This window comes from Procambarus clarkii, chromosome 32 (assembly GCF_040958095.1).
Source record: "Procambarus clarkii isolate CNS0578487 chromosome 32, FALCON_Pclarkii_2.0, whole genome shotgun sequence".
Classification (NCBI taxonomy): Eukaryota; Metazoa; Arthropoda; class Malacostraca; order Decapoda; family Cambaridae; genus Procambarus; species Procambarus clarkii.
Genome location: NC_091181.1, coordinates 41,042,119 through 41,055,568, shown reverse-complemented (window position 1 = coordinate 41,055,568; position 13,450 = coordinate 41,042,119). Strand labels below are relative to the sequence as shown.

Sequence of the window (13,450 nt, the reverse complement as noted above, 5' to 3'; positions counted from 1 at the left end):
AATATCCAGTGTTTAAGGGAATATTACACTGTAATCTCGTTTTCTTTGAACGAATTAATTAATTTGCGTTAGTATTTGTTAATGGATTAGTACAAAACCAGCAGCGCAATTATCTGCATATTGCAACTAAGATTATTAAAGGATGTCATTTTTTTTCCAGACACCACCCACCACCCAGCACCACCCACCACCCATCACCTTTACCTCCTACCACCACCCACCACCCAGCACCTTTACCTCCTACCACCACCCACCACCCAGCACCACCCACCACCCATCACCTTTACCTCCTACCACCACCCACCACCCAGCACCTTTACCACCCAGCACCACCCACCACCCAGCACCACCCACCACCCAGCACCTTTACCTCCTACCACCACCCACCACCCAGCACCTTTACCTCCTACCACCACCCAACACCCAGCACCTTTACCTCCTACCACCACCCACCACCCATCACCTTTACCTCCTACCACCACCCACCACCCAGCACCTTTACCTCCAACCACCACCCACCACCCAGCACCTTTACCTCCTACCACCACCCACCACCCATCACCTTTACCTCCTACCACCACCCACCACCCAGCACCTTTAACTCCAACCACCACCCACCACCCAGCACCTTTACCTCCAACCACCACCCACCTCCCAGCACCTTTACCTCCTACCACCACCCACCACCCAGCACCTTTACCACCCAGCACCACCCACCACCCAGCACCTTTACCACCCAGCACCACCCACCACCCAACACCTTTACCTCCTACCACCACCCACCACCCAGCACCTTTACCTCCTACCACCACCCACCACCCAGCACCTTTACCTCCTACCACCACCCACCACCCAGCACCTTTACCTCCTACCACCACCCACCACCCAGCACCTTTACCTCCTACCACCACCCACCACCCAGCACCTTTACCTCCTACCACCACCCACCACCCAGCACCTTTACCTCCTACCACCACCCACCACCCAGCACCTTTACCTCCTACCGCCACCCACCACCCATCACCTTTACCTCCTAGCACCACCCACCACCCAGCACCTTTACCTCCAACCACCACCCACCATCCAGCACCTTTACCTCCTACCACCACCCACCACCCATCACCTTTACCTCCTACCACCACCCACCACCCAGCACCTTTACCTCCAACCACCACCCACCACCCAGCACCTTTACCTCCAACCACCACCCACCACCCAGCACCTTTACCTCCTACCACCACCCACCACCCAGCACCTTTACCACCCAGCACCACCCACCACCCAGCACCTTTACCACCCAGCACCACCCACCACCCAACACCTTTACCTCCTACCACCACCCACCACCCAGCACCTTTACCTCCTACCACCACCCACCACCCAGCACCTTTACCTCCTACCACCACCCACCACCCAGCACCTTTACCTCCTACCACCACCCACCACCCAGCACCTTTACCTCCTACCACCACCCACCACCCAGCACCTTTACCACCCAGCACCACCCACCACCCAGCACCTTTACCTCCTACCACCACCCACCACCCAGCACTTTTACCTCCTACCACCACCCACCACCCAGCACCTTTACCACCCAGCACCACCCACCACCCAGCACCTTTACCACCCAGCACCACCCACCACCCAGCACCTTTACCTCCTACCACCACCCACCACCCAGCACCTTTACCTCCTACCACCACCCACCACCCAGCACCTTTACCACCCAGCACCACCCACCACCCAGCACCTTTACCACCCAGCACCACCCACCACCCAGCACCTTTACCACCTACCACCACCCACCACCCAGCACCTTTACCTCCTACCACCACCCACCACCCAGCACCTTTACCTCCTACCACCACCCACCACCCAGCACCTTTACCACCTACCACCACCCACCACCCAGCACCTTTACCTCCTACCACCACCCAGCACCTTTACCACCTACCACCACCCACCACCCAGCACCTTTACCTCCTACCACCACCCAGCACCCAGCACCTTTACCACCCACCACCACACATCAACCATCATCATTATCCCCACACCACCACCCACCAACCAGAACCCTCGCCACCCACCATCACCCTTTACCACCTATCGACCACAATTACCCGCCAATACCCTCATCCGCCCACAACCAACTACACCACCTCTCTCCGCCACCCACCGCCCACCGCCCACCGCAGAATCACATATTCTCAGATCGGTAATATAATACACAACACCGATATGTAATCCGTACTTTGTAAAGTATATGAAGTGTGGAATGACTCAAATGTGCATCAAAGACGGTGCCCGAGTTAAGAGGCCTGAGCTATGAGGACAGGTAACTATACTACACACGCTGATATGATATGATATGGGGTGGTGATATGACAGCTGAGTGGACAGCGCTTCGAATTCGTAGTCGTGTGGTTCCGGGTTCGATCCCCGGTGGAAGCGGAAATAAATGGGTAGAGTTACTTGCACCCTGATGCACCGGTTCATCCAACAGTAAATAGGTACCTGGGAGTTAGACAGCTACTACGGGTAGCTTCCTGGGGATGTGTAACTAAAAAGAGGCCTGGTCGAGGACCGGGCCGCGGGGACGCTAAGCCCCGAAATCATCTCAGGATTATCTCAAGATGATCTCAACGGATAAAATACTGATCGAAATAGACAAGGTGGAAAATAAAGCATATTTATATTGAGAGAAAGTAGAACAAGAGAACATTTGTGGAAATGAAGAAGCAAATCAAGGAGCCACACATTCTTCTCAGCGACGCTACAGCTATCAAGGAGGCGGGGCCAGTGAGCTAGATCTAACCGCTCGTAAACACTGGTAGGTAAGATCTGGCGGATAAATACTTGCAACATCACACTCTCAAAGGATTACCGACAATCATGAATAATTTTTCAAAGTCAATGAAGCATACAAATGTTAAATTTCATATTCCTTTGTCCACGAATTTCAATCTCACTGAACTTCAATCTCCGCTCACTCCAGCATTTGTGTGAGCATTTGTATTCCAATACAATACCATTTTAAGATATATATATATATATATATATATATATATATATATATATATATATATATATATATATATATATATATATATATATATATATGTCGTACCTAGTAGCCAGAACTCACTTCTATGCCTACTATGCAAGGCCCGATTTGCCTAATAAGCCAAGTTTTCATGAATTAATTGTTTTTCGTCTACCTAACCTGCCTAACCTAACCTAACCTAACTTTCTCGGCTACCTAACCTAACCTAACCTATAAAGATAGGTTAGGTTAGGTTAGGTAGGGTTGGTTAGGTTCGGTCATATATTTACGTTAATTTTAACTCCAATAAAAAAAATTGACCTCATACATAATGAAATGGGTAGCTTTATCATTTCATAAGACAAAAATTAGAGAAAATATATTAATTCAGGAAAACTTGGCTTATTAGGCAAATTGGGCCTTGCATAGTAGGCCAAAAAGTGCGTTCTGGCTACTAGGTACGACATATATATATATATATATATATATATATATATAAATATATATATATAAATATATATATATAAATATATATATATATATATATATATATATATATATATATATATATATATATATATATATATATACATATATATATATATATATATATATATATATATATATATGTCGTACCTAGTAGCCAGAACGCACTTCTCAGCCTACTATGCAAGGCCCGATTTGCCTAATAAGCCAAGTTTTCATGAATTAGTTGTTTTTCGACTACCTAACCTACCTATCCTAACCAAACCTACCTTTTTTGGTTACCTAACCTAACCTAACCTATAAAGATAGGTTAGGTTAGGTTAGGTAGGGTTGGTTAGGTTCGGTCATATATCTACGTTAATTTTAACTCCAATAAAAAAAATGGACCTCATACATAATGAAATGGGTAGCTTTATCATTTCATAAGAAAAAAATTAGAGAAAATATATTATTTCAGGAAAACTTGGCTTATTAGGCAAATCGGGCCTTGCATAGTAGGCCGAGAAGTGCGTTGTGGCTACTAGGTACGACATATGTCTATATATATATATATATATATATATATATATATATATATATATATATATATATATATATATATATATATATATTTCTTAGCATCAGGGCTTAGTTGAAATAGGAGTTCTCCAAAACTCATTTTCGTACTTTTAAGGTGAAGAAAAGAAGTGATTTACTATAGAATGTATTACACTTATTTATACAATTTGCACAACGTTATAGGCTATATATATATATATATATATATATATATATATATATATATATATATATATATATATATATATATATATATATATGTATATATATATATATATATATATATATATATATATATATATATACCTATATATATATATATATATATATATATATATATATATATATATATATATATATATATATATATATGCGAACAAGCCTGAATGGTCCCCAGGACAATATGCAACTGAAAACTCACACCCCAGAAGTGACTCGAACCCATACTCCCAGATGCCACGCAACTGGTATGTACAAGACGCCTTAATCCACTTGACCATCACGACCGGACATAATGAGGTGATAGCCGAGGCTATTTGAACCACCCCACCGCCGGCACTCGGATAGTAATCTTGGGCATAGCATTTTACCAAATCACCTCATTCTTTGGGGCACACGTGAGTATATATATATATATATATATATATATATATATATATATATATATATATATATATATATATATATATATATATATATATATATATATATATATATACCACCTCGGGTGCAATTATAGGGACCCGCAGCCTCAGAGAAGGGTACACAGAGCATTCAGAGAAAAACTTGCCATTTAACTCTGAATACGTATGAGTGTTCGCTTCTCCTACCACCCCCCTTTTTTATTGTGTACACTTTATTATGCAAGGTTATACAGTTACATATCTGATTTTATACCAAGAAAGGAACATTGAGAGGGCACAAGAAAAAGTTCGCTTCCTAGAGGTTGTAGATTTCCTCGAACTCCTCCGACGCCGGGCAGGAACCAAGGATGCAGCGGGCATTCCCCGTCTGGATCGCGACACTGAGGCGATGAAAGAAAAAACTTGCCGCTCTAGGGTCTCTTGTAGTGTCAATGAGCTTGGAACCAAGATCCTTAAGAAACCTTCTTGCACTCTCTCCCCATGGGCCTAAGGTCTCAGACGCTATTGGAACGAAATTGTACCGATGATCTAATTCACTGTACTTAGCTGACGTTTGTCTTTCTCTGTGTGTCGCCGCGGCTCCTGCTTGGCCGGCAGAGAAGTTGATGTATGTGGTTGCCAGGGTGGATATGCAAGTATAGTCCCATGCCAACTGTCTGCCACCCTTCCACGGGCGTGTGTGATTCCATCTTGTCGGCCGGCAAAGCTAACAGAGTTATGGTTCAGTAGGTTGCGGGGCTCTCTCCGCTGGACACTGAGCAGAGGCAAGGCTTCTTTTAATGACGTCATTGACTTCGACGTGTCTAGTGTGCCAACCACCAGATTTTCCACAGTGCAGGCCATGCAATCCATATTCGTCAGCATCTGCCTCGCCGCAAGTACACCTATGAACAGTGTGGATAGTGGCAGCAAGACGGAGAGCGACTGCAATACGGAGCTCCTGCGGGTCAAGACGTGTGCCTGTCGCAGACATAGGGACTGCCAAAAGGAAGTCCCCTGCATGGGGAGCCTGCACATCTGTGAGGCGTGCACGATCACTGGGAGTTGTTGTTGCCTCCAGCAAAGCTGTGGCTTCTTTATCTACAATGGGGATCTCCCAGCTGGATTGTTTCTTAGCTTTTGCATGGCTGGTCTGAGTGCTGGGTCTGCCATGGCACCCCATTTCGTGTCGCATTCCGTGTAGTGGGGGTCCTGTATCCCTGCTACATCAGTCAGGGTGTCAGGTAGAATTTCCTTAACCAGGTCATCTGATGGTGAGGAGGAAGACAGGAAGGCTGGGAGAGCAATTTGGGTGGCGGTGCGGACACCCAAGCCCCCAAGCTTAACAGGAAGAGTGGCTTGTTTCCACTGGCATTCGTTGAGGGAGAGATTAACAACTTTTTCTAGTATGGTCTTTAGTAAGAGGTCATACTCTTCAAGATTTCGGTTGTCGTAAGATGGGGCGAACCTCAGAAAGTAGGTTAGCCTCAGAAGGGATAGGCATTTGGTGAGGAGATATAAAGCATCGTAGGCATCGATGTCACCTATTGTGTCTTCCATCCTCCTAAGGTCTGCGATTTTCTTGTTAAGGATCTCCTCAATGGCGTTAGACCCGAGGGGGGCTCCAAGGAGGGTGCTGTTCTCGGCCCTAATGACATGGGCTCCAGGCAAGGCAGACCTTATTCTAGCTACGATGTCTGGTTTAGAGGAGACTACTTCACACTTGGAAAGGTTCAGGAAGAGATCCAGGCTCACTTCTTGCTCCCTTATTTTCCTGATATCTGCCAAGAAGTGGTCTACGGTGCCAGCTATAGTGCCATCATCCAAAAACCAGATGTTGAACTCGCTGGACAAGGTTTCGGTGATTTCTTTTAAGACTAAGCAGAAAAATAGGGGAGCAAGAGGATCAACTTGCTGAACACCTTCACATGATCTGATTTCATGTTCACCAAAGAGCAGTTTTGACTCACCACTGTAGCACGATAGTATGAACGGGTAGAGGGGCCAGAAAAGGCGATGTACAGCACAAAGTACTGCATCTCTTCTGACCATGGTGAAGGCATTCTTAAAGTCCAGTTTGAGCAGGGCCTTTTCATCAGAAATGTTGGTGATGTATGCTCGTGCTGCATGGGCAGCCGCTTCACAGCCTTGGGGGATTCCAAATCCTAGCTGGATTAGTTTCAGCAATTCAGCCGCTTGCTGGCTGACAACCCTCGTAGCAGCCTTGGCAATCAGGCGTCGGAGAGTGTTGCCAACAGCGATTGACCTGATTCCTTCGTCCTTCTTTATATATATATATATATATATATATATATATATATATATATATATATATATATATATATATATATATATATATATATATATATATATATATATATATATATATATATGTCGTACCCAATAGCCAGAACGCACTTCTCAGCCTACTATTCAAGGCCCGATTTGCCTAATAAGCCAAGTTTTCATGAATTAATGTTTTTTCGTCTACCTAACCTACCTAACCTAACCTAACCAAGCTTTTTTTGGCTACCTAACCTAACCTTACCTATAAATATAGGTTAGGTTAGGTTAGGCAGGGTTGGTTAGGTTCGGTCATATATCTACGTTAATTTTAACTCCAATAAAAAAAAATTGACCTCATACATAGAGAAAAGGGTTGCTTTATCATTTCATAAGAAAAAAATTATAGTAAATATATTAATTCAGGAAAAATTTGCTTATTAGGCAAATCGGGCCTTGCATAGTAGGCCGAGAAGTGCGTTCTGGCTACTAGGTACGACATATGACTTAAATAAACTCTAAATACAGCCAGGATACGAACTCATGCCATTCAGGATTACCACTAAACTTACACGGTACTATGACCACCTCAACAATGATCGCCTATAAGGACTGGTCAGTTCTGGTGTTTATTACGGATAATCTGGTCAATATTATAGAAAAATTGGACCATTAAAAACAAAGGGGAAGATAGACCATATCAACACTTTCGGCAACCTCCTCCATGGGAAGAATTGAGTCTAAAGATAAATATTTAAGGAATACCAGTTAAAAGATCAGCATGTGACTCGCAGAGGCTCAAGGAAGTGATAGAACAACAAATGGAGACCATCTCAAGACCTACAACGACTCACATCTTCACAGACGGTTCAATTGATCAAGAAAGAGGTTCTGCTGGGGCAGCAGTTTACACTACCAACCATGAAGCTTACTGGAGCATGAATAGTGGGTGCTCAACATTGCAGGCAGAATTATATGCCCTGAAGGAGGTTATCTTGAGATGATTTTCGGGGCTTTTTAGTGTCCCCGCGGCCCGGTCCTCGACCAGGCCTGCACCCCCTAGGAAGCAGCCCGTGACAGCTGACTAACACCCAGGTACCTATTTTACTGTCAGGTAACAGGAGGCCATAAGCTATGCAATTGAGAATAATTTACATGATGTCATCATTCATACCGACTCTAAAACTTCGCTCTAGCCATTGTTATCCAATCAGCACAGAGATAATATACAACTCCTCACAGAAATCCAACATATAGGAAAAGTAGCCTATAATCTCGGGCTGTCAGTCACCCTAAATTGGATACCAAGTCACATTGGCATAGATGGTAATGAAAAGGCAGACTCACTAGCAAAAACTGCCACTGCTCTACCTGATGTACAAGTTCAAATACCTTCAAGTTTTTCACAGTTTAAGGAGAAAATCAAGAAGAAAATACTCCCAACTATCAAAAGTCGCCACAGAGCCAAAGTAGGGCAAGGAAGTTGTCTTACGAACAAACCACTGGCTACTACTCTTTCAAGCCTGACAAAAAGATATCCAGAGAAATGTCAGTAACCATACACAGACTCAGACTTGTTTACAAGTTCTGCTGGGAGGTAGTAAACTCATTAGTTAAAGAGTTTAACTATAACTTAACAATAATTTAAAGAGTTGTACCTATTTGTGGAACAGAAGCAGAGGCGCCACTATTGCACTACTTACTGGAATGTGAAGCTACTGAAGCCCTGCGCATCAAACTCAACATTAATCCAACGACAGCAGCTGCATTAGATGCACATTCCACCGCGACTACAATGATTAGAAAAGCCGTTGAGGAATGGGACACACTAGTGACCATTCTGCATCTACATCCGCCTCCAAGATAATGTTATTAAATCAAGACTAAAACCAGTGCACTAAAACAGAAGCGAAAAAGAAACAGGGGAAAGGGAGTAATCCCCTCCTCCATTTAAAAACTTTGACCCAAATATCACAGTAACAAGGTTATCGCGAATAACCGAACTCAATTACGGGATCACCATAGTCCGTGCTACATGGACATTTCGTTCTGAGTACCAGAATCTAAAACAACAACAATAGTGGTGCTTATTATTTACATATTTACACTTTTTATTCACACACAGCCCTGCTCCTGTGCCAGGTAAGTTCACTACGGGCTCACCATAGCCCGTGCTACTTGGGACTTTTTGTTCCCAGCAGCTGAATCTATAACAACAACAACAACAACAAATGGTGCTTATTAACTAAGCTCCATGACTAACCAGCCCCCGACCACACTCGTGGTTCAATTTGGGTGCAGTTTTTCATAAAATTCTGGCGCATGCCCAGGCCGGGCTGAGTCTACAAATGTGATAAAGATTGTATTAAACATGCGAGCCATAGATCACTAAGAATTCTAAATGACTCGGCCATGATTGGTAAGGTAGTCACAGTACTGTGTACGTTTAGGGGGTGCTCCAGATGGGTATGGGTTCGAATCCTGGCCGGGTCATTCAGAGTTCCTAGTGAACTATTGCTCGTTGTTCATTAAGGATTGTGGCCCTGTTGGGATGTCTTTTGTACCAGACTTTTCCTTTTGTGTTTGTACTTCGTGCTGGGTTACTTTACCCGGATGATTTCGGAGCTTAGCGTCCCCGCGGCCCGGTCCTCGACCAGGTCACCCTGGATGGGTATGTAATTTCAACATTTTGTTTAATATACTTCTGTTTTTACGTGTTTTTCATGCCATGTGTTCTGGTGTGTTTTGTTATTTATTCCTGTGTAATCAGTTCTTTATTAAGGAGGAGCTTGCTGTATGTGGGTCTCTTGTTGTTCTGTTCTGTGTGTTTGTTTCGCTACGTTTAATTTTGTTTGTATATATATGGTTAATATTTAAACAATAAAGAGAAAACAAAATTAGATATCAAACAAGCTGGTTCTTTTTCCAGTACTGAGGGAGATCCAGTACTCACTTGTACACTGTGAGCGCATACGGTTAGTTCCCGACTCTCACGCTCATCCATCAGCTCTGCAACATGCAGCTTGGAGTCAGCAGTGAGACACTAAGAGACCACTTTCTCTCAATACCTCAAGAAATGAGGCATAAGTACTTCGGGGAAGTTAGTAAGAAAGTCAGAAATTAATTAGATAAAATCTACACTTAATCTTCAACTCGTACCTAATGGCAGGGCCGGGGCACCATACAGTATAATTAGGAATAATCTCTTTCAAGACGAAAATGAAAAAAGTACCCATTGACAACTATGACTCTTCAATGTAAGCTGCAGAGATAATTGTCATTATTATGGCATGGGTTCGAATCGTGGCCGGGTCATTTGGAGTTCTTAGCGATCTATTACTCGTTGATCATGAAGGTGTGTGGCCCCGCTGGCTTGTCTTTCTTTCCTTGAAAGAAACACCAAAGGTGCAGCGATCTGCAGTGATTCAAAAGCTACACTACAAAACCTTAAGAAAAATATGCAGAAACCCGAGTAATAGTCGCTGACATCAAGAGAGCTCTGAAAATACAAACCAACCAGGGAAAGGTGATCAAGTTCCTGTGGATTCCCTCCCGTGTTGGAATTTGTGAAAAGGACCGAGAAGATGTGCTGGCTGCCGAGGGCGCTGAAGAAGACCATATTGAATACTTCATACCCGAAACACTTTTCAAAATTAATAGGTATTATGAGACAACGTCACCGTGACAAGGTATCCAAAGAAAAGAGGATAGATGAACAAATCAATGAATCTGGATGCCAGTACAATATGGTTGTATCTTGTATTCTCCATCATTATGGACCAAAGGGAAGTGGCCGATGAAAATAAGTAATCGCGAGAATACTAAGTGAACACAAATACCCATGGAGATTGAAGATGGAAACAACAGCTGAGCTGCAGAATGTGTAGTAAAAGTGACGGACACCGCCTTGACCGCTACCTAAGAGACTGTGCCCATCTAAACGACATTTGAAAGATTAGAATAATAAATCCCACATTTTGAATAAGGAAAACCCCTATTTGCCAATTATTGATAATGTTTTTAAATTATTCCCTCACTTTGCACTCGGAAGATAACATAAGTTTAGGAGTTGGTAAATGTGAATCTTCTTGTTTGATAAATTGTTTGCTTGAAGGAGTTAAGCAAGTCTCAGCTGTGTCTGGGTACAATGACAGGATGAACAACCCAGCGAGTTTATATCTTTTTGGTGTGTTGTACATGCTGCTATAGCAGTGTGTTCGATCACAGGGTGAGTGGCGCTGCCCAATAAACTCTCCCTTCTGGACAAACTTTCAAATTTGATTGAAAGTTCATGGCATAGACACCACGAGTTCTTGCTATTGCTGGTTATGAAATGCTGTAACTTACACGTTTCTCCTGCAGGTAACTGTCCCAACACTTGGGACGGGTGGCAGTGCTGGCCCGCCACGCCCCCCAACACCCAGCTCAGGAGAAGCTGTCCCTCCTACATCTACCACGGCAAGGGGCCCTCCTGTGCAAGTAAGTTCCTCGACCTCTCCCCACCCACGGCCTGCTCCTTTTACCAACACCAGCACATGAGATACTTAGACCACTTTGTATTCCTACAGCTGTATTCCATTTTGGACCCCCCCCCCACACACACACACGCACACACACACACACACACACACACACACACACACACACACACACACACACACACACACACACACACACACACACACACACACAGAAGACAGAAGAGTAAGGGGGGACATGATCACAACCTACAAAATCCTCAGGGGAATCGACCGGGTAAACAAGGACGAACTTTTCAACACTGGTGGGACGCGAACAAGGGGACACAGGTGGAAGCTGAGTACCCAAATGAGCCACAGAGACGTTAGAAAGAACTTTTTCAGTGTCAGAGTAGTTAGCAAATGGAATGCATTAGGAAGTGATGTGGTGGAGGCTGACTCCATTCACAGTTTCAAATGTAGATATGATAGAGCCCAATAGGCTCAGGAATCTGTACACCAGTTGATTGACGGTTGAGAGGCGGGACCAAAGAGCCAGAGCTCAACCCCCGCAAGCACAATTAGGTAAGTACAATTAGGTAAGTACACACACACACACACACACGCACACACACACACACACACACACACACACACACACACACACAGGACTGAGTGAAGGACTGAGGGTAATGAGGGAGACAGTAGCCAACCTGCAAGATGATTTAAGGGCAGCAAAGGAGGAGATAAGATACCTAAAGGAGACTCTTCCACAATACCAGGCACAAACCGTACCCCAGGGAGATGGGAATGCTACTGTGGAGGGGACCACCACAACCCAGATCTCATTTGCTGAAATGCTTAAAAAGAGCCCTGAAGCTAGGTCTGCGGTTAAGGAAGTTGCCATGGAAGTGGCTTCCTCTCAGGAAGCAGCTAGATGTACTAGCCGGCTGATAGAGAGAAATAGAGCAGTAGTAGTAGCAGGCATTGAAGAACAAACAGGGACCAGACCAAAGGAGCGGAGAGACAAGGACAAAAACATGATTAAAGAGATCCTTAAAGAGGTAAGGATGGAGGGAGCTGAGCGAAATGTTGAAAAGGTTTTCAGGCTTGGAAAGTACAACAAGGACAGAGACCGAATGATAAAGGTGGTTTTCATGAGCGAAATCGCGAAAGAGGAACTGCTAGCAAGGAAGTGTTGTCTAAAAGGTGTAGAGAAGTTCAAGAAAATATTCCTGCAGAGGGATATGACAAGGGAAGAGAGAATACGGACAGCAGACGCGAGGAAAGAGCGCAGGGAGAGAGAAGGAAATCAGAGTACCACAACCCAGAACCCTACAATCCCAGAGGGAAGTGGAGAACCCTCCTCAAACAGTGCAACAGCCACAGGGATTGGGGCACCACCCCCAAATTCTACCCAACAGACACCCAACCAGCCCCATCCCCTGTCAGCCCCCCACTAAGTACCCACCTAGGGCACCCTCCCCCCACCCACCCCCCTCCCCCCACTCACCCCCCTTCTCCCCCTCACCCCTCTCCCCAGGACCTCCCCCATCCCCCATGCCCTCCCTTCTCCCACATGCCTTCCCGTCTCTCCCACCCCCATGCCCTCCCTTCTCCCCCTCCCCCCTAAGCCCCCCACTCTCCCCCACCCCACCTAAGTCTTCCCCTCTCCCCCACTCCCCTAAACCCTCCCCTCTTCCTCACCCACCTCAGCCCTCCCTTTTCCCCCACGCCCCCCAAGCCCTCCACCCTTTTCTCTCCCCCCAAGCCCCCCCATCTCCCCTATCCCCCACAGCCTCTCCTCCCCCCATGCTTCCCCAACCCTCCCTCTCTTACCCACCCCCTGTACCCTCCCCCTCTTATCCACCCCCTGTACCCTCCCCCTCTTATCCACCCCCTGTACCCTCCCCCTCTTATCCACCCCCTGTACCCTCCCCCTCTCCCCCACCACCCCAAGCCCTCCCTCCTCCACCAATCCCCCCGTGCCAGGTCCCCCC

General features: G+C 45.3%; 2 protein-coding genes across 2 annotated transcripts in view; both read left to right on the top strand.

Annotated features, from left to right (window-relative positions):
• LOC138370541 (uncharacterized) overlaps nucleotides 1-5,221 on the top strand; it is a 276,089-nt gene extending 270,868 nt beyond the window's left edge. Inside the window, exon 4 of the mRNA XM_069334925.1 lies at nucleotides 4,989-5,221. Within this exon, the coding sequence (XP_069191026.1) occupies nucleotides 4,989-5,221 (233 nt within the window). The remainder of the gene's footprint in view (nucleotides 1-4,988) is intronic.
• A 5,356-nt stretch (nucleotides 5,222-10,577) lies between these two features.
• The window catches only part of LOC138370539 (calcitonin gene-related peptide type 1 receptor-like), a 210,753-nt gene continuing 207,880 nt past the window's right edge, over nucleotides 10,578-13,450 (top strand). The window contains exons 1-2 of the mRNA XM_069334924.1: nucleotides 10,578-10,752; nucleotides 11,356-11,472. Of these exons, the coding sequence (XP_069191025.1) occupies nucleotides 10,578-10,752; nucleotides 11,356-11,472 (292 nt within the window). The remainder of the gene's footprint in view (nucleotides 10,753-11,355; nucleotides 11,473-13,450) is intronic.